This window comes from Pseudorca crassidens, chromosome 7 (genome assembly GCF_039906515.1).
Source record: "Pseudorca crassidens isolate mPseCra1 chromosome 7, mPseCra1.hap1, whole genome shotgun sequence".
NCBI lineage: Eukaryota > Metazoa > Chordata > Mammalia > Artiodactyla > Delphinidae > Pseudorca > Pseudorca crassidens.
Window position 1 is genome coordinate 57197018 of NC_090302.1, and position 21487 is coordinate 57218504.

The following is a 21487-nucleotide window of genomic DNA, read 5'->3' on the forward strand; positions in this document are numbered from 1 at the left end:
TGTTTTTCTTAATTATATCAAGAAAATTAAATACATCCCACTTCAGACTTCTGTACTCTATTAATAACCCTCATTTGAATTTCCTGCTCCTCCTTCTATAGACATTTCCAGGGGAAGGGCGAGGCCAATGATCATGGAGCTTTTCTCCCCCAGGCTTCCAGTCAGTAGAACAAGGGCTTCAGAGAATCTGTAGCACATCCTCGGTCCCTGGAGTCCCATTGTTATTGCCTTCATAGCTAGTGTAGTTAGAGAGACCCAGGGAATCTCTCTGAGGGCCATCCTACCTTCTGCTGGGCCTGGCTGTGGGGCATAGAGGAAAAGTTCTACTGACACTGACGCTCTCCCCACAAGCTCCCTGCAGTGACCTCATGGTCCTAGGCCAGAGGCTCTTTTGTCTCCGTTGAGCCATCTTTAGATTACCCTTCTGTCCCTCCTCATTTTCCAGCTCCTTTTCAAAGTCTGGCCACTTGGTAAGGGTCTTTGTGCCAGTCCCAGCTCGGACACCAACTGCAGAGATTCCAGACCCCTTTCTGATGCTAATTAAAGTGTTTCAAGGAATTTTTGAACTTGTGGGAAGAGATAACAGATGCCTCCATTGCAGATTCCAATTTTAATTCAGTCAAGGATACAGAAACTAATGAGAATGGGGAGACCATGCAGGCAGAGAAAGGCCAAATGCCTTGGTATGCCACCTCTCCTGCACACTGTTCCCTAGTGGGCTACCCAGTTGTGGCAGTATCTGCATGGGGTTGGCTGCTGCTGGGTCTGAATCAAAACTGTATTTTGCTAGCATATGTCAATAGTTGCTCTATATGAAGGGTTTACATTCCCATTCTGGAAGAATGTACTGTTAACAGTCTGGGTCTTTCCGTTTAAGGAAAAATTTGCAAGCAACTGGCTCTGGAATCAGACTTCTGGTCAGCAAAGACACATCCTCATCTGGGGGCAGAAAGCAGAGTGGGTTTCCAGGGGCTCAGAACAATATCTCTGCCTTTAAGTACAGCATTTCTCCAGACCCTGATTTCTTAGCCTTTATCCTTTAATCTGGTTGGGTAAAAAAACATTATTTCAAATGCTTCCCGGAAACATCCAAATGCATTTGAAAAATGTTAGGACATAGGCTGTGTGGGACGCCTTGTTTATTTTGCAAATAGACAGCGCTTGCTCCTAAGGGCCTGAAGAGCCCCTGAAATAACTCTGAAGCCATGTTGGCTACTGAGGCCTTAAGTGTTTTTGATGTGAGTGTTAGCAATCACCCTCTTTGGAGCCTTGATTTCCAGGAGCTCTCTTGTTCGACAGCCTTGGCTGTCTTCCTCTCTCTCAAAATGCAGAATAAGGTAGCTTTATAGGAAGGAGAATTTTGCCTGAACTTTTTTCAGCCTTTGTAAAACTGCAAATTGATCCCAATTTAAACAAGAAAATTTCATGGAAAAAATCTGCATCTTGGTACAGGTGTTTGGTTTTTAATCACTAAAGCAGACTCATCAGAAGCCCCAGGAGAAACTTGTCAGTGTTGTACTTCCTGCTTGGCCCTGTTATCCCCACTCTCTGCCCCGAAGTGCATCATGGAACCAGGGACCAGTCAGCAGACCTACCGCAGAGGGGCCAACTGCAGGAAGGAATGTTTACATGGGACGGTTGATACTTGGCAACTTCAAGGACCACATGTACTGAGGAAAATCAAGTCTTCCACTCTAACAACCACTTACGTGGCTACGTTTTTTAGCATAGGTAAGATGTGTTTCTATATGAAACACTTGCTCAGTTTTTCACAGAATTAATATTTCTCAGTTCCCAGGAAATTTTAAGCTTTTCAGAAATTTATACACCTTTTTAAAAAAAGTAATTAAGGCTTGCATTATTGTCTGATAGCTTGTTACGAAAATTAAGTAGTGATACTAAATCCCGTATTTTAACATTGGTATTACAGTCAAGCACCATGGATACAGTAGAGAAATATAAATGGAACGTGCCTCAACAGCAAAGGGTATTTGACTTTCCAACATCTTGTAAAGCATAAGAGGCAGATATTCAATTCCTTCATTTAAAAAACAGTAATTAGGTGCCATGGTCGTAATGAAATCCATAGATACTGACAAAATGTAATGAGAGTATAATTTTATGAGACTATTAACTGCAAGCAATAGAAAAGACACTTAAATGAGGTAAGTTCCAAGGTTTCTATCTAAAAGTCCAGGTCTATGTTCTGTGTCCACTTTCAGCAAACATGATATATAAAACTCTGAATTAACTAGAAAGGCCTCTTGAGGTCTCTTGGCAGGAAGCCAGGCAGCCTGGGGCTACTTCCCCCCTTTCCACAGAGTGTTGGTAGCCATCTTGGGCTCTGACACATTTCTCACGTGTAAATAAATACTTCTTTCTGGGTATAAAAGGGATGGTTTCTTGACCATTCCTTATCTGAAGTTGGCTTGTTTTCACCGTGAGGTTTCATGCATCCTCCCTGTCTTCTTGTCCCACACTGGGTATAGTGGGTCAGTGAAATTATAGAGTAGTATCTGAAGGAACATAAGAAATTCCGGTTTCTACATCTTTCAATGAAACATTCTTTTAATTTTTCTTTCAGCCATTACTGGGCTGACCTGTCACTCAGAAGCTTTTTCTTGGGGCAGGAGGGAGGGAGAAGTGAAAACCCTCTTCTTTGTGGGCATCGGATACGCTCATGGATTATTTTCCATTTCGTTTGTCTTTCCTTGAGAATTAGGTAGACCTTTTAGTTAATTTTGTCCCCCTTTTCTCATATATTTCTCAGGAATTAGAAGAAAATTAAAAATTTGCAAACCCTTATATATTAAACAACTTTTAACTATACCTTAAAGTGTGTTGTCATGTATCTTTATCATGTATGTTGAGAAAAGAAGAGCATCCTTAATAGATGCAAAGAAGTAGCTTTTGTCAAGGCTGCAGAGCCCAGAGAGATTAAAAGGAGGGCTACAAGGCACGGGGCTGGAAAGGAGGGGCTGCTCCAGAGCCGCTCAGTCCTTCCCCTGCCCTTCCTGCCTCCACTGGAACCCCACACAGCTGTCTTTCAAGCACAGTTCTGGGCACATAGATGCATTTAATTAACACTTGATAGACTGACAGATGGCTATTAGGCTTGCTTGCTTAATAGTGGACGTTAAAGACTGTGGATTTGTCCTCTTTGATTAACATTGGTGAGCCAGTGAGGCAGAATCTGCACTGTTCTGCTGTTGTTGTGATGGGCAGTGGAAAGCTTTTCGTTGACTTCTCTGCCACTGCTCCTATGGCTGTTTCTCCTGAAATTTCAAACGAAGCTTAGGAAGCTTGCACTTGTTCATTCTCAATCTCTATCTCTCTGTCTCTCTCTACCTCTCCCTCCCCTCTTTCTCTCTGATGCTCATGTAAGTAGTGTGCCTTTGTAGAATCAGAATTGCCTGTCCCACCCTGATTTTCTCTCCTGTTCAGGGTGACTTCCCCCTTTTGTTGAGAGCAGCATATCAAGGTAGATGAGGTAAGTAAAATTAATAATAGCTAATATTGGTTTAGTGCCTTTTAAAGTTTATTGAATGCTTTCATAAGTATTGGGTTGGCCAAAAAATGTTCGTTCAGTTTTTTCCTTAAGATGCCTCTAGTAGCACTTAGTTGTCTTTAACTTCATTTGAAACAATTTTGTTAGATTGTATTGTGACAGCTATCGTATCAGCGTACATTAAAAAAAAACTTATCAAAATTGGTGAATTTTTGTGCAGCCATTTTAATATTGAAGATGGAAGGAAAAAAGCAACATTTTTGGCATATTATGCTTTATTATTTCACGAAAGGTAAAAACGCAACTGAAATGCAAAAAAAGATTTGTGCAGTCTATGGAGAAGGTTCTGTGACTGATCAAACGTGTCAGAAGTGGTTTGAGAGGTTTCGTGCTGGAGATTTCTCACTGGGTGATGCTCCACGGTTGGGTAGACCAGTTGAAGTTGATAGTGATCAAATCAAGGCATTAATTGAGAACAATCAACGTTATACTACGCGGGAGATAGCCAACATACTCAAAATATCCAACTCAAGCATTGAAAATCATTTGCACCAGCTTGGTTCTGTTCATTGCTTTGATGTTTGGGTTCCACATAAGTTAAGCAAAAGAACCTTCTTGACTATTTCCGCCTGTGATTCTCTACTTAAACGTAACAAAAACATTCTGTTTTTAAAACAAATTGTGACGGGTGATCAAAACTGGATACTGTACAATAATGTGGAATGGAAGAGATCGTGGGGCAAGTGAATTGAACCACCACCAACTACACCAAAGGCCTGTCTTTATCCAGAGAAGGTGATGTTGTGTATATGGTGGGATTGGAAGGGAGTCCTCTATTATGAGCTCATTCCCGAAAACCAAACGATTAATTACAACAAGTACTGCTCCCAATTAGACCAGCTGAAAGCAGCACTCCACGAAAAGCATCCAGAATTAGTCAACAGAAAACGCATAATCTTTCATCAGAATAGTGCAAGCCTGCATGTTTCTTTGATGACCAGGCAAAAACTATTACAGCTTGGCTGGGAAGTTCTGATTCGTCTGCCGTATTCACCAGACTTTGCACCTTCGGATTTCCATTTATTTCAGTCTTCACAAAATTCTCTTAATGGAAAAAATTTCAGTTCCCTGGAAGACTGTAAAAGGTGCCTGGAACAGTTATTTGCTCAAAAAGATAAAAAGTGTTGGGAAGGTGGAATTATGAAGCTGCCTGAAAAATGGTGGAAGATAGTGGAACAAAATGGTGAATACATTGTTCAATAAAGTTCTTGGTGAAAATGAAAAAATGTGTCTTTTATTTTTACTTAAAAACCGAAGGAACATTTTGGCCAACCCAATAGTACATTGTCTCATTTGGTCCACTTAGTAACCCTCTGTTGCAGGTGTTCTAATTGTATCCATTTTACAGATGATGAAAAGGAACTTCAGAGAGGTTCAGTAGGCATTAAAGTTACAGAACCTCCCTTTCTTCAAAGTCAGAGCACATGGTGTGTCATTTAGATGGTGCTGATTTGGCTTCACTTTTCCAGTTTGAGACCATGCCTTGAATTAGTTTACATGGTTTTATTATTTACCTGGGCTTCCTTCTTGGTGACACAGAAAAACTGTTAAGTCCTTTAATTAGTCTGTTTTGCTTTGGGCCACCTTGTTAAGAAAATCTTTGCATCTATTTTAGCTATTTTTAACCCATTCACCTGCTGTAATTGAGATTCAAAAATCCTTATGGGTAGGAATACCATATAGTACTGCCCCATGTCCCTTGCTTCTCTCTGTTGAAAATGTCCCATCTGAGGTAATTTTTTAAAATTGCATTACCTTATAAATGAATGAATGAACGCTTTTCCTCGTCATTTCCCCTAAATTGTAATTCATTCCAGCATTGTTTGTATATTTTAGGTTCTTTGCATTTTTACATAAATTAAAAAATCGGCTTGTTGATTTCTAAACACACACACAACTGGTGTGAATGATTGAGATTTTGTTGAATCTATAGGGTCCCCGCCCCCATTTTACTGTTACTACCCAAGAGGCCTGAAGAGCATCTGAAATATAAAAGCCCAAAGCAGAGCTTCTAGTGCCAGGCATCCAGGGACTCATATGTTCTCTTACAAGTAATGAGATTGGAAATGAGTTAGCAGGAGCTCACATCAGGTTTTTCCTGTCTGCTCTTTATGAAGTTTGTTTGCTGAAAACTATTCAAAATAGAAAGCAGGTGGTGCCTACCTGTTGAGAGTTGCCTACATTAACACAGTGAAGCATCTGAAGATGCTTCTCCCATCCCAGTCCCCTTCACTTAGCTCCTGAATAAGACCAACCACCTCTGACGTGAGCTAATAACTCACATGGAACAGAATTCATTTTTTTTCTTCTCAGTATCTTCTGCAGCCTGTTAGTTATACTTCTGTAGGCGTTACATTGAAAAAGACCTTAAATCTGCTGGGAAACTGCTTACCACCATTTCCCACTGTATTATATGTTTGTACTTAAAAACCCACAAGAAATCAAGTACACGTGAACAGACATGTCGAAAATTAAATACTTGTGACATTTTTATGAGCCTGCATGTGCATTTGTGCTCTAAGAGCAATTGTTTCTTCATGAAGCCCCAGGGGTTTAGGTTTTTCTGGGTAAAACATTTTTACCTAGCTCTCGTAATTTTATAAAGAAAGCTTTCATTATTACAAGGCAAATTTAGATGAGTGATTTTTGCTGCATAAGTTTGGTAAAAGAATAATAGTTTGTATTAATTTATTCACTCTAATACCTCTAGGATTTTTTAATAAAATGGATACCTTGAAAAAAATACAATAATATCTCAGTTTATTAATTCATAGAAATTACGGAGAAATAATAAAGTTGAGAAGGCAAAAGGGTTATTGGATATACATGGAAATGTGCTTTTTGGCCTGTTCACTGGATAAGTTGCTTAGCTTTTTCCTTCAACTCTCCAGCCTTGCTGAATGAATGATGGATGTACCTGTGAGCCTCTACCTATACTATCGTATTTGGATTTGCACCCTTTATTAACATCATTATTACAGATGGAGAATCCACTCAGGGATTTTCCTAAGATGACATCTCTACCCATGACTCATCTCATCAGATGGTGGGTGATTCTCCTTCAGGGTATGAATGCACATCAGCCTTCACACGTCCGATACATCTTGCAGAGCATAGAAATATTCCTTCCTCTACCAGACAGAACTCCTCTCTGAGCCCTCACTTTAGAGGTCAAGTTTGAACTAAACTCCTCTCTGTTCTCTGTCAGAAAGTCACTGGGCAGAAATGATATTTGAGGATGCAGTACATATTCCAATCTCAGTGCTTAAGTTAGATTCCTGTTTCAGTTTACGTCACCCCAGAATTACCCACTTTAGCCTCTATAACTTCACCCTTCACAGAGGTGCCTTCATTGAGTTTCATTTCATTACTATGTCCATTTATTGACAGTATGTACAAGCACCAGACATAAATAACATTGTTGTGATTTTTACAAAGACTGTTCTTACAAGGCTGAGTGCTGTTCCTTTAAATGTTCCTGGTGATAAAATCTTTTTAACAATTTAGTGTCAAGAAAAATTTGTCTGTTAGAGCATGAGGGAAAATATAGCAATTTTCTTTCTAAATTCCAGCTAGAATTTAACAGTTCTGTCAGTTTTGAGCATAAGCAAAGGTGGCATTAGCAGTTCCTGTGACTCTGTCCACAATAGAAATCACATTACCATTGTAAGAGAGATCTCAAAATATTACTATGCCCATTGTAACTTTTTTTTTATACAGCCGGTTCTTATAAGTTATCTATTATTATTATATTTTTATACAACAGGTTCTTATTAGTCATCCATTTTATACACGTCAGTGTGTACATGTCAATCCCAATCTCCCAGTTCATCACACCACCAACTTCACCCCCTGCTGCTTTCCCCCCTTGGTGTCCATACGTTTGTTCTATACATCTGTATCTCAATTTCTGCCCTGCAAACCGGTTCATCTGTACCATTTTTCTAGGTTCCACATATATGCGTTAATATACGATATTTGTTTTTCTCTTTCTGACTTACTTCACTCTGTATGACAGTCTCTAGATCCATCCACGTCTCAACAAGTGACCCAATTTCATTCATTTTTATGGCTGAGTAATATTCCATTGTATATATGTACCACAACTTCTTTATCCATTCATCACTCGATGGGCATTTAGGTTGCTTCCATGACCTGGCTATTGTAAATAGGGCTGCAATAAACACTGGGGTGCATGTGTCTTTCTGAATTATGGTTTTCTCTGGGTATATGCCCAGCAGTGGCATTGCTGGATCATATGGTAATTCTATTTTTAGTTTTTTAAGGAACCTCCCTACTGTTCTCCATAGTGGCTATATCAATTTACATTCCCAACACCAACAGTGCAAGAGGGTTTCCTTTTCTGCACACCCTCTCAAGCATTTGTTGTTTGTAGATTTTCTGATGATGCCCATTCTAACTGGTGTGAGGTGATAACCTCATTGTAGTTTTGATTTGCATTTCTCTAATAATTAGTGATGTTGAGCAGCTTTTCATGTGCTTCTTGGCCATCTGTATGTCTTCTTTGGAGAAATGTCTATTTAGGTCTTCTGCCCGTTTTTGGATTGGGTTGTTTTTTAATATTGAGCTGCATGAGCTGTTTATATATTTTGGAGATTAATCCTTTGTCTGTTGATTCGTTTGCAAATGTTTTCTCCCATTCTGAGGGCTGTCTTTTCGTCTTGTTTATGGTTCCTTTGTGGTGCAAAAGCTTTTAAGTTTCATTAGGTCCCATTTGTTTATTTTTGTTTTTATTTCCATTAGTCTAGGAGGTGGATCTAAAAAGATCCTGCTGTGATTTATTTCAAAGAGTGTTCTTTCTATGTTTTCCTCTAAGAGTTTTATAGCGTCCGGTCTTACATTTAGGTCCCTAATCCATTTTGAGTTTATGTTTGTGTATTGTGTTAGGGAGTGTTCTAATTTCATTCTTTTACATGTAGCTGTCCAGTTTTCCCAGCACCACTTATTGAGAGACTGTCTTTTCTCCATTGTATATCCTTGCCTCCTTTGTCATAGATTAGTTGACTATAGGTGCATGGGTTTATCTCTGGGCTTTTATCTTCTTCCATTGATCTATATTTCTGTGTTTGTGGCAGTACCATACTGTCTTGATTACTGTAGTTTTGTAGTATAGCCTGAAGTCAGGAAGTCTGATTCCTCCACCTCTGGTTTTTTCCCTCAAGACTGCTTTGGCTGTTCGGGGTTTTTTGTGTCTCCATACAAATTTTAAGATTTTTTGTTCTAGTTCCGTAAAAACTGCCATTGGTAATTTGATAGGGATTGCATTGAATCTGTAGATTGCTATGGGTAGTATAGTCATTTTCACAATATTGATTCTTCCAATCCAAAAACATGGTACATCTCTCCATCTGTTTGTATCATCTTTAATTTCTTTCATCAGTGTCTTATAGTTTTCTGCATACAGGTCTTTTGTCTCCCTAGGTAGGTTTATTCCTAGGTATTTTATTCTTTTTGTTGCAGTGGTAAATGGGAGTGTTTCCTTAATTTCTCTTTCAGATTTTTCATCATTAGTATATAGGAATGCCAGAGATTTCTGTGCGTTAATTTTGTATCCTGCTACTTTACCAAATTCATTGATTAGCTCTAGTAGTTTTCTGGTGGCATCTTTAGGATTCTCTATTTATAGTATCATGTCATCTGCAAACAGTGACAGTTTTACTTCTTCTTTTCCAATTTATATTCCTCTTATTTATTTTTCTTCTCTGATCGCCATGGGTAGGACTTCCAAAACTATGTGGAATAATAGTGGTGAGAGTGGACATCCTTGTCTTGTTCCTGATCTTAGAGGAAATGTTTTCAGTTTTTCACCATTGAGAATGATGTTTGCTGTGGGTTTGTCATATATGGCCTTTATTATGTTGAGGTGGGTTCCCTCTATGCCCGCTTTCTGGAGAGTTTTTGTTATAAATGGGTGTTGAATTTTGTCAAAAGCTTTTTCTGCATCTATTGAGATGATCATATGGTTTTTCTTCTTCAATTTGTTAATATGGTATATACATTGATTTGCATATATTGAAGAATCCTTGCATCCCTGGGGTAAATCCCACTTGATCATGGTGTATGGTCCTTTTCATGTTCTGTTGGATTCTGTTTGCTAGTATTTTGTTGAGGATTTTTGCATCTATATTCATCAGTGATATTGCTCTGTAATTTTCTTTTTTTGTAGTATCTTTGTCTGGTTTTGGTATCAGGGTGATGGTGGCCTCATAGAATGTGTTTGGCAGTGTTCCTTCTCCACAATTTTTTGGAAGAGTTTGAGAAGGATGGGTGTTAGCTCGTCTCTAAATGTTTGATAGAATTCACCTGTGTGCCATCTGTTCCTGGACTTTTGTTTGATGGAAGATTTTTAATCCCAGTTTCAATTTCATTACTTGTGATTGGTCTGTTCATATTTTCTATTTCTTCCTCGTTCAGTCTTGGAAGGTTATATCTTTCTAAGAATTTGTCCATTTCTTCCAGGTTGTCCATTTTATTGGCATACAGTTGCTTGTAGTAGTTTCTTAGGGTGCTTTGTATTTCTGTGGTGTCTGTTGTAACTTCTCCTCTTTGATTTCTAATTTTATTGATTTGAGTTCTCTCCCTCTTTTTCTTGATGAGTCTGGCTAATGGTTTATCAATGTTCTTTATCTTTTCAAAGAATCAGCTTTTAGTTTTATTGATCTTTGCTATTGTTTTCTTTGTTTCTATTTCATTTATTTCTGCTCTGATCTTTATGATTTCTTTCCTTCTACTAAGTTTGGGTTTTGTTTGTTCTTCTTTCTCTAGTTCCTTGAGGTGTAAGGTTAGATTGTTTATTTGAGATGTTTCTTGAGGTAGGCTTATATAGCTATAAACTTCCCTCTGAGAACTGCTTTTGCTACATCCCATAGGTTTTGGATCATCAAGTTTTCATTGTCATTTGTCTCTAGGTATTTTTTGATTTCCTCTTTGATTTCTTCTGTGATCTCTTGGTTATTTAGTAACGTATAGTTTAGCCTCCATGTGTTTGTGTTTTGTATGCTTTTTTCCCTGTAATTCATTTCTAATCTCATAGCGTTGTGGTCAGAAAAGATGCTTGATATGATTTCAATTTTCTTAAATTTACTGAGGCTTGATTTGTGACCCAAGATGTGATCTATCCTGGAGAATGTTTAATGTGCACTTGAGAAGAAAGTGTAATCTTCTGTTTTTGGATGGAATATTCTATAACTATCAATTAAATCTATCTGGTCAATTGTATCATTTAAAGCTTCTCTTTCCTTATTTTCACTTTGGATGATCTGTCCATTGGTGTAAGTGAGGTGTTAAAGTCCCCCACTATTATTTTGTTACTGTTGATGTCCTCTTTTATAGCTGTTAGCAGTTGCCTTATGTATTGAGGTGCTTCTGTGTTGGGTGCATATATATTTATAATTATTATATCTTCTTCTTTGATTGATCCCTTGATCATTATGTAGTGTCCTTCCTTGTCCCTTGTAACATTCTTTAAAGTTTATTTTATCTGATATGAGTATTGCTACTCCAGCTTTCTTTGGATTTCCATTTGCATGGAATATCTTTTTCCATCCCCTCACTTTCAGTCTGTGTATGTCCCTTGGTCTGAAGTGGGTCTCTTGTAGACAGCATATATATGGGTCTTGTTTTTGTATGCATTCAGCAAGCCTGTGTCTTTTGGCTGGAGCATTTATTCCGTTCATGTTTAAGGTAATTATCGATATGTATGTTCCTATGACCATTTTCTTAATTGTTTTGGGTTTGTTTTTGCAGGTCCTTTTGTTCTTTTGTGTTTCCCACTTAGAGAAGTTCCTTTAGCATTTGTTGTAGAGCTGGTTTGGTAGTGCTGAATTCTCTTAGCTTTTGTTTGTCTGTAAAGCTTTTGATTTCTCCATCGAATCTGAATGAGATCCTTGCCAGGTAGAGTAATCTTGGTTGTAGGTTCTTCCATCACTTTAAGTATATCATGCCACTCCCTTCTGGCTTGTAGAGATTCTGCTGAGAAATCAGCTGTAAACCTTATGGGAGTGCCCTTGTATGTTATTTGTCCTTGTTCCCTTGCTGCTTTCAGTAATTTTTCTTTGCCTTTGATTTTTGCCAATTTGATTACTGTGTGTCTCTGCATGTTTCTCCTTGGGTTTATCCTCTGTGGGACTCTCTGTGCTTCCTGGACTTCGGTGGCTATTTCCTTTCCCATGTTAGGGAAGTTTTTGACTATAATCTCTTCAAATATTTTCTCGGGTCCTTTCTCTCTCTCTTCTCCTTCTGCGACCCCTATAGTGCGAATGTTATTGTGTTTAATGTTGTCCCAGAGGACTCTTAGGCTGTCTTCATTTCTTTTCCTTCTTTTTTCTTTATTCTGTTCCACAGCAGTGAGTTCCACCATTCTGTCTTCCAGTTCACTTGTCCGTTCTTCTGCCTCAGTTATTCTGCTATTGATTCCTTCTAGTGTAGTTTCCATTTCAGTTATTGTTTTGTTCATCTTTGTTTGTTCTTTAATTCTTCTAGGTCTCTGTTAAACATTTCTTGCATCTTCTCAATCTTTGCCTCCATTCTTTTTCCGAGGTCCTGGATCATCTTCACTATCATTATTCTGAATTTTTTTTCTGGAAGGTTGCCTATCTCCACTTCATTTAGTTGTTTTTCTGGGGTTTTATCTTGTTCCTTCATCTGGTACATAACCCTGTGCCTTTTCATCTTGTCTATCTTTCTGTGAATGTGGTTTTTGTTCCACAGGCTGCTGGATTCCCATTGTAACTTTGAAATTAAGATATTAATAGTTGTTTGACCTGCCACTAGGTATTAATATTTAGTACATTATTAAAGAAGTATAGCTATTATACCACAAATTTGGTTTTTTCAATATAATTTTTTGGGGGGCGGAGGATAATCTTGTTTTATTTTATGGATTTAAAAACATTATTCTGAGTAGGGATCCACAGGCTCACAAGTTAACCAAGGGGGTCTATGGCAGCAAACATTCCGTTCTCAATGGTCTTCTGGGCACATGTGCATATGGGCTTCCTGGCTCCCTTAGTCTTGGTTCAGATGGTCAGAAGGCTGTGGTGATAATAATTAGAGAAATACAGTTGACTCTTGAACACCATGGCTTTGAACTGCACAGGTCCACTTATGCGTGGATTTTTTTCAAAAAATATAGTACCTGTATTTTCATTTTTTAGATCTTTAAATTAACTAAGTGTGGAGAAAATTTGTGTTTGATTAGAGTTCACAGTATGTGGCATCAAAAGAGTCCTGATTGCATTCAAACTGTTTCAGCTTCCTGCCCTTGGTTAAGTCATGTACTAGTTCTTTTGTTTTTGAGGCAGAGATAGTGCTATGCAGATATTTTCACTGTGAAGGGGATCAAGGTGCCCCTAACCCCTGTGTTCAAGGGTCAACTGTGTATAATGGAAGGTACACAGAAGTACATAAAGAATCAAATAGACAAAATTTCATTACCTAGCATTGTATATAGCTAACAGTTTAGTATATTATTTTCTTAGTACATTTAACCCTTGAACAACATGGATTTAAACTGTGTGGGTCCACCTATATGTGGATTTTTTTCCCATAAATATATACTGAATTCTATACAATCCTTGATTGATTGAATCCATGGATATGGAGTGCCGACTGTAAAGTTATATGTGGGTTTTTAACTGTGCAAGGCCGGGGGGTGGTTGACGCTCCTAACTCTTGCATTTTTCAAGGGTCACCGTATTCTTTTTTCTAAGTTGTGTATGTGACAAACCACCCCAAAACTTAGTGGCTTAAAACAATGACAACTCTTTAGCTGCTGATTCTGTAGGTCAGAAGTTAAGGCTGGGCTCAGTTGGGTGCTTCTTCTGTTTCAGGCTGGTTGCCTCATCTGTCTGTGGTGAGCTGCAGAACAGCTTGCCTTCTTTTGGCTGGGTTCTCTTATATGTGTAGGGCCTCAGCTTTGGTCAATATGGTCTCTAACCTGCCAGCAGGATAACTTGAATTTGTTCACATGACAGAATCTGGGGTCCCTAGGGAGACAGCGGAAGTGTGCAAGAGGCTTTGCATTTGCAAAGCAGGCTAAGCCACAAGCCTAGCTCAGATTTGAGGGTTGGGGAAATAGACTCCAGCTCTAGAGGGGAGGAGCTGCAAACTCACATTTTCACGAATGTGGAAAGAGGAAGGTGTGAAGGTATGTGAGCATTTTTGCAATTTACTGCAGTGTGTATGCGTGTCATGTGTGTACACATAGGAGAACTGAGAGCATATGCAATTATACATTCTGCACTTTTCATCTTCAGATAGGCTCCAAATCCAAGTTGCTAATTCAACTCTGTGATTGTACTGGGGAGATTAAATGAAGTGCCTCAAAACGTATGTAGAACAGAGGAGGTTCTAACTCAGTAAGTCAGTTAGAAAAGAAAGAAATGTAACTTGTCTGGGAACTGCTTGAATTCCATTAGTCTCACTTCCTGGTTAGTTTTAGTTCTCCTCTGATTTCTTTCCACGTGTGTTCTCCTGGTTGATGATACCAAGGCACTTGTGGTGGGAGAGCATCTGCTTCTGGGCCCCACTTCAGCCTCTCACCAGCTCTGAGATCTTGGAAAAGTCACTTGACCTTGTACCTCAGTGACTTCATCTGTTTAATGAAAATAACAACTGCTTCACAGAGTTATTGGGAGAGTCTAATTAACTCACGTGTATGGACATGTGTTGGTAACATATCTGTGTTATGTGTACCAGTGACTCTGATGCTTTTGCGAAATGTCTGTAACATTTTCTTAGTTAACATTTTTTTTTTCCACATCCCCAGAATTTTGAACTGGTTCTAGCTTTTCTTTAAGTCGTGTTTTTTCTTAAACCACTGTTGATTTCTGCTTAGTGCCTGTTAAAAAAAATGTGACTTTCACCAGCCTTAGCCTGTGCACTAATCTTAGAAAACTGTAGCCACTTCTATAATCTGATGGAGCCCCTTGCATAATGTCCGTCTTCTCTGATCAGAAATGACATTCTTGACATCAGTAGGTTCTTAGGCTTTTCTGACAGGAAATATTATTGAGGATGTATAATCAGTTATGGGATATGCTTGTCAATAAACTTTTCCTGCAAAAATAAATCAGAAATCATATTAAAGTAACATTATGAAAAAAATCTGTTTTCTTTAGTACTCCCCATGAAATGGTCATGCTTGAGGCTTATGAAAATTTTTATTTAGATGAAGGCTGTATATTTAATTTGTGTGCTGGCCATCTTTCCAATCACAGTTTGCATACATTTCGTGTCCTAGCAGGAGGAAAATGGTTGTGGTCTAGAATCGACCTTTTCTCTGTCAAGTCTTTGTCACTTTTCTTTTCCCTTGACTGGCTGCTTCTACTTTCCAGACCTTGTGAATCTCACTATAAACCTCTTTATTTCCTCCCCTTACCTTCATACATGTCTACCCACCCTAAGAAAGAGGAACTTCTTCCTAAAACTCCCCTTTGTTTCTTTTTGCCCTTTTCTGGACAGTGAATAATTAGAATCAATCTTCTCCCATTTAAAAAATGTGTCTCTACCCCTCATCACAGTTCATTTATTTAGTTTTTTCCTGTTCATTCATTTTTCCATTCATTTATTCATTCATTGTTCATCTGACAGCAACAGTGTTGTACGCAGTGTACTCGGTGCCACAAATAAAACGACAAAGAGGTCCTGGCACTGACCTGTGGATTTTGCCCTGTTATAGGAGGGATAGTCAGTGAAAGTGACATTTGACCAGAGCCTTAAGAGAGTTGTAAACAAAGGCTTTGAGAGCCTTGGGGGTCGAGGGAGGAGACCACATTATTTATGCCTTCCTTCCTAAGAACCATGGCTATGTGCCCCTGTTTGACAAGAATTAGAGTCAGAAGGGGATGAGATAAAGAGCAGGACAGTGATTATTTAGAGCTGGATTGAGCCTTGTCACGTGAAACCAGGGTGCTGCACAGTTGTATATGCTAGTTACTGGGGTACGGTAGGGAAGAGTGGTGTATTAACCTGGGGCTAGGTTCTCACGTATGTTCTTCAGTTCTTAAAACGAAGCCAGTTAACAGTTGCCGAGAACCAACTGCCTATGAGTCTACGCATTTTATGTACTTCCTCTTATAGGAAACCTTTAGTGTAAGTATTATTGTCCCTTCTACAGATGAGCAAACTGAGGCTGCTAAAGGTTATATAACATCCCCAAGATCACACAGCTAGGAGGAAGCTGAGCTTATAATTCAAATCCAAAACATTGTTTCCTTAGCAGGTGCATTCCAATTTTAATAAAATATGCACAATGAAACTATTATCATACTAAAATACAGTACATGCAATTCTGACTATGAGTGTTTTTAAGGTGGTTTGACAAAGAGGGACAGCCTTTGCAAAAATATGCTGCCAACATGAAGCCTTTTTTGGCCCTAATCCAGGTCACTAAGGACCACTGTGTTTAGCCAAACAAGTTGCAACCTTCGCCTCCTAGGGTCAGTTGTAACTGATACAATCTTTTATTTTTTAATTTTTGGTTGCATTGGATCTTCGTTGTTGCGTGCAGGCTTTCTTTAGTTGTGGTGAGTGGGGGCTACTCTTCATTGTGGTGTGCAGGCTTCTCATTGCAGTGGTTGTCTTGTTGTGGAGCATGGGCTCTAGGTGCACGGGTTTCAGTAGTTGTGGCACATGGGCTCAGTAGTTGTGGCTGGTGGGCTCTAGAGCACAGGCTCAGTAGTTGTGGCGCACGGGCTTAGTTGCTCTGCGGCATGTGGGATATTCCCGGACCAGGGCTCGAACCCGTGTCCCCTGCATTGGCAGGCAGACTCTCAGCCACTGCGCCACCAGGGGAGCCCTGATACAATCTTAAGCAGTAGTCATGGGCCCAATTTTGGAGTTACAGAACGCTGCAGACTGTGCCCTCCCTCGAATTTATTATTACATCTCAGTTGTTCTCTTACTTTGAAAGGTTAGATATATTTAAAGGGGTTGGGCAGAGGAATGAAGTGGGAAACTAGGGAATTACTTTGGCATATGTGGCCTAGCTGTTAAAGATTTCTACTTCAAGCAAAGTACGTTTAAATCACTACAGGCTTCTTGCTCTTGTCCTTTGTCAAAATGTTTACACAGCTAACTACACCTAAAGGCACAGAAAAATTTCCCAACCAACCTAGCAATCAGTAGGGAATGATTTCTAGAAGGAAAATATCCTTTTGTTTTGTTAGGCATGTGAGAAACTAGATGGCAGAGCTCACTCTACAAGGAGAGGACTCTTAGGAACACGTTTGGGAGATAGTTGGCCCTCTACCCAAGTCATGAGCATCTTTGTCTGTAGGCCCTCATCTCCCACATGGAGATGCCCCTTCTCCCCTAAAAGCCACACAGACCTGGATAATTTTTCTTCTATGCTTAGTCCTCTCAGTGGCTTCCTTAGGCTCACAGGGTAATATATAGACTCCTTAGGATGGCATAAGAGCTGCTCTACTCCCCTCTACCCCATAGCCTGACCTCTGGGCCCCAGGCCATTTCTCAAGTCTTCTCCTTCCTCCCCGCTTCCCTCCCACACAACAGCAGATCTCTTGCTGTTCCCAGAACAGAATGGGCTGTTTCCTGCTTCTGGACTTTTGCTCGTGCCCAGTACTTGGTGCTTCGTTGCTCTCCTCCCCTAATTCTGCCTGTGAGTATGAAGACATGCTGTAGATGGCATGCTACAGTGTCACCAGTCTTGAATCATGCCACCTGTAAGATAACTTCATGGCACGTACCTTTGTGGGCCTGTTCCAGGGAACAGGAATCAAGTCTTAGTGGTTTTTGTTTGAGTCCCCAGCACCAGGGGAGGTGCTTGGTGCCCACTGGCTGGCAACGCATGACTGTTGAAGGAATTAGTGAATCATTAACTCTCTGGGCATTTCTTCTTTGGTTTCCAGAAGGAAAAGATTAAGCATAGCACTTTATATGTTTCCTACAAGGTGTTTTAGCCTTTTTTGAAATTCAGGGAAAAAATAAGTAAAACCTCTAATTAAACCAAGATTCTGAATTGATGACACTTTATTTCCCAGTAACGTTATAAATACTGCTGTCAGAAAACACTGGGGTTTAGTGAATCTTGGCTTTCTGTAGGTTAGGGGTGACATGTCAGACTAATGTTGGTGTCTTGGGGATCATGAGACGGGGCCTTCTAGGGCCCATTTAGCAAAGGTCCTGGACCTTCCCAAGTGCTTGATTCAGGGCCCCCCTAGTGGGTCAGAGCTTGTGGCATCAAAAGAATAAGGGTGATGAATGATACTTGGAGCTGGGGAGTAAAAGGGACTGAATGTTTGAGAGCAGACTTCCTTGTAAGATGTTGGCTACCCTCTCTGCCTGGCAGGAATGGGGTTTGTATGAGCTCCTGACAGGGGAGCAACAGCCTTATTCTGAAAAATAAAGCAAGCAAGAAAACAAACAGAAATCCCCAAATACAGCAAGCTAACATTTCTGGAGTACTTACTCTGAGCCCAGCACTCTGCCAAGCACTTCCTGAAGCGTTCATCCTGAAGCCTCCTGCTTCCATAGCATGACACATGTACTCTGAGACCTAGTCCATGGTTTTCCATGGTTATACATATGTTTATGTACACCTGTAGTGTGATAGTGTGTGTGTGTGTACGTATACATATCCACACACACACATATATCTACATGCATATATTTCTTTGGCCTGTCTTCTGAAAGGGTCGAGAAACAATGGTGCTTTTGTAGGAATAAGCACACCTAAGCACCTGGATCTTATTCTCTAATATCACTGCCCTCTAAAATGAACCACACTCCTCAGGGAAATGTTAATTCCAGGGCTGAGGCAAGATGATCTTGACACATCTTGTTAGGCCAGAAAGTAAGGAACTGATAAGAAATAAAAAGACATCTTAAGGGGCACAGGAAAACAGATTGAAGAGGCTTCTATTGGCCAAATCTGGGATAATCTGAGCACCAAAATTATTAATTATAGTATGAATTCTAAACAGTTGGGTAGGCGGAATTAATAATTCCATACTGATGACGGATGGATGGATGGATGGGGGGAAGGTAGGAGATTTTTGCTTAATAACTGCCAGGTGCCAACTAGTAAATGTGGAGGGAGTGCTGGAGCAGGAAAAATCAGCATATCGTCACCATCATAGTAAAATTGGATCAAGCAAGACCCATCAGTCGTTGCTAAATCTAAGCAGAAATGTGGAGGAACAGGATATTTACATGGTGTTAAAGTCCCTCCCACAGATTGCTTATTAGTTGGAAGGGAAAAATAGTCATTACAGAATGAAGAAATTGGACTACGCTTTGACCAGGATCAAAATTAAAATCACCGTTGAAAGGTGGACAAACATGTGCCTCCAGATGTGATATCCTGAGAAGAATACAACATTGTCTCTGTGGTAGTGGTATTCTGGCCAGGAGTGTATAACCTGGATCTAATCATGAGGAAACATCAGACATATGTTCTACTGAAAAAGCAGGGGGAGGGAGAGCTGTATCCTTCAAAAGTATCACGATCATAAAAGACAAAGAAAGGCTGTGGAAATGTTCCAGATTAAAGGAGGTCGAAGAGACTTGGCAACTAAATGCAGTATGTGACTCAAGACTGCATCCTGTACATAAAGGATGGGGGCCATAAAGATCGTGATTGGCTCACTTGACAAAATTGGACTATGCATGGTCGATTAAAGTATGGCATCCATGTTAAATTTACTAAAGTTAGGAACTGTACTGTGGTTATATAAAGGAAAATCCCTGTTTTTAGAAAATACACACTGATGTATTTAGGTGTTAAAGCCCATGATTATATGTAGCTTATTCTCAAATGGTTTGTGGCATGCACACACACACAATTTTATTTATGTATATATATATATATATATATACTTATTTATGTATATATATATATATATATATACTTAAATATACACATATGTAAAATAGAGAGTAGGCAAAAAAAGGGAAATGGTAAAATGTTAACAATAGCAATAAATAACAATAGATGAACCTGAGTAAAGGGTCAAAGAGTATATGTATGTTTTTGTCTTATTCATATTCTTGCAACTTCTGTTTGAAATTACTCCCCAATAAAAGGTTTAACAATTAAAAGTGTATATCATGACCACACCAATGATGTTTTCTAAATAAATATTTCTTTTATTTTCTGTTTTTTCTCCTGTTTCTTTTCTCTCCTCTTTCTCTGCCCCTTCCTTAGAAGTCCAAGGCTGGCGAGAAGGGCATCGCTGTGGGGCAGACGGTCATCACGAAGCATCGCAACACCCGGTACTACAGCTGCAGGGTGATCGCTGTGACGGCGCAGACCTTCTATGAGGTCGTGTTTGATGACGGCTCCTTCAGCAGAGACACGTTCCCCGAGGATATCGTGGTGAGTAAGGTCCTGGGTGCCTGCTCCCCAGTTTACTTTTTGTATAACTAAACCAGCTGAACCTCTTGGGACTCTTTACTTCGGCTCTTGAAGTAACTCATTTCATTTAATATTTGATTTCAGGTGTTCTGTTTTCCCACCACAGAGAGTATTGTTTTCTAGGAGGTTCCTTAGCCGTCATTATTCTAAATAGTAGATGAACTTAGAATCATCTTCCCAAATTCTTTTAACTAAGTGAAAAATGTGTGTGGTCAGAAACATAAAATGTGAATTCACCTGTTCTTTTCTGTTACAAAGTATTTGTATATTTGAATCCCTTTATTCTTTTTCTTTCTGCTTAGCTGGAGAATATGGCTTTTATTAATCTGACCTGACAGTGACATCTGTGATCAGACAGAAACATCTGTGGATGTTTCATATGGGAGTAACAAAAATCACGCAAGAAAAAGGCCCTGACTTTTCCCGAGTTTCTTAACTGTGGTCTAGAGTGGGAAACATGCGTGCCAGTCTGTCTGTTTGTGTGTCTCAGGGACTTGCCTTTGAGCAGGATGTTTCACAAGAAAAGCACTTTCAGCAGAAGGTTTTTTGAAACTGAGATCAAATCAGATAACTGAGACCAGGGTTAGTCTTCTGGTCATCTTGTTATCCCTTCTTCATTTAAGGGGAATGTCCATCTGGGGAGCCAGGCCTCACTAATGTAACTTCTGCCTTGTCCTGGGTCTGTTGATGATATGCCCTTGTTTGTATTTGGAAAGATGTTATTCTTTAAAAGTAGTAATTATGCACTATGTGCAACTGATAATTAAATGTAACCTTATGAGGTTGCTTATAAATATTTCTAGAATTTTGGTCTCCTGGGGCCGAAGAAACATTGATTCAGTTAGCTTTGTTAGGCTTACTTCTCTATGCCTTTAAGAAGGACGAGTACGTAAACACAAGTTACCTTATTTGAAAGATTTTAAAGCAGATGAGTTTAAACAAATTAAAAATCCCAGGACTTGATCATACACCAAAAGGGTGAGTTACGTTTCTTTGCAGAATTCCACCTGGAGCTTTGCTTTACTGCACTGCCATTGCTCTTCATAAGCAGCAGCCCTTAGGTGCCATGCTCCCCTTGTTAGACTAGGCCACCCCTTCAGGCACGCAGTATCTGCTATGTGCCAAGCATCACACTGGGTGCGGGCAGAGATAATGAGAAAGAAGGTGTGATTCCTGCTCAGTCTGGGGGGAGGCAGGCTGGTAAATAGGTGCTTTCTAGACAGTGCGCTAAATGCTATAAATGAGCCAGAAGCGACTTCCCACCTGTTGGGGTCAGGAGACCTGAGTCAGAGAGTCCACAAGGTCAGTAGGGCTGACACTGCTGGACATACACCACGTGCCAGGACTGCTTCAGGAGCTTGACACGCATGAATCACTTCATCCTCACAACCGTACACGCTTACAAGCCGAGTTTTCTACATCTGGCTACTGCAGAAACTGAGGCACAAAGCAGTAAATAACTTTCTCAAGGTGACCCACAGCTAGTTAAGTGTCAGAAAGCGTATTCAGTCCCAGAGTTG

The 21487-nt window shown here is 39.7% G+C and overlaps 1 protein-coding gene across 2 annotated transcripts in view; it reads left to right on the top strand.

Annotated features, from left to right (window-relative positions):
- The window catches only part of KDM4C (lysine demethylase 4C), a 412581-nt gene that overhangs the window by 330724 nt on the left and 60370 nt on the right, over window positions 1-21487 (top strand). For both annotated transcript variants that reach the window (XM_067744341.1, XM_067744340.1), the window contains exon 19: window positions 19758-19928. In XM_067744341.1, the coding sequence (XP_067600442.1) occupies window positions 19758-19928 (171 nt within the window). The remainder of the gene's footprint in view (window positions 1-19757; window positions 19929-21487) is intronic.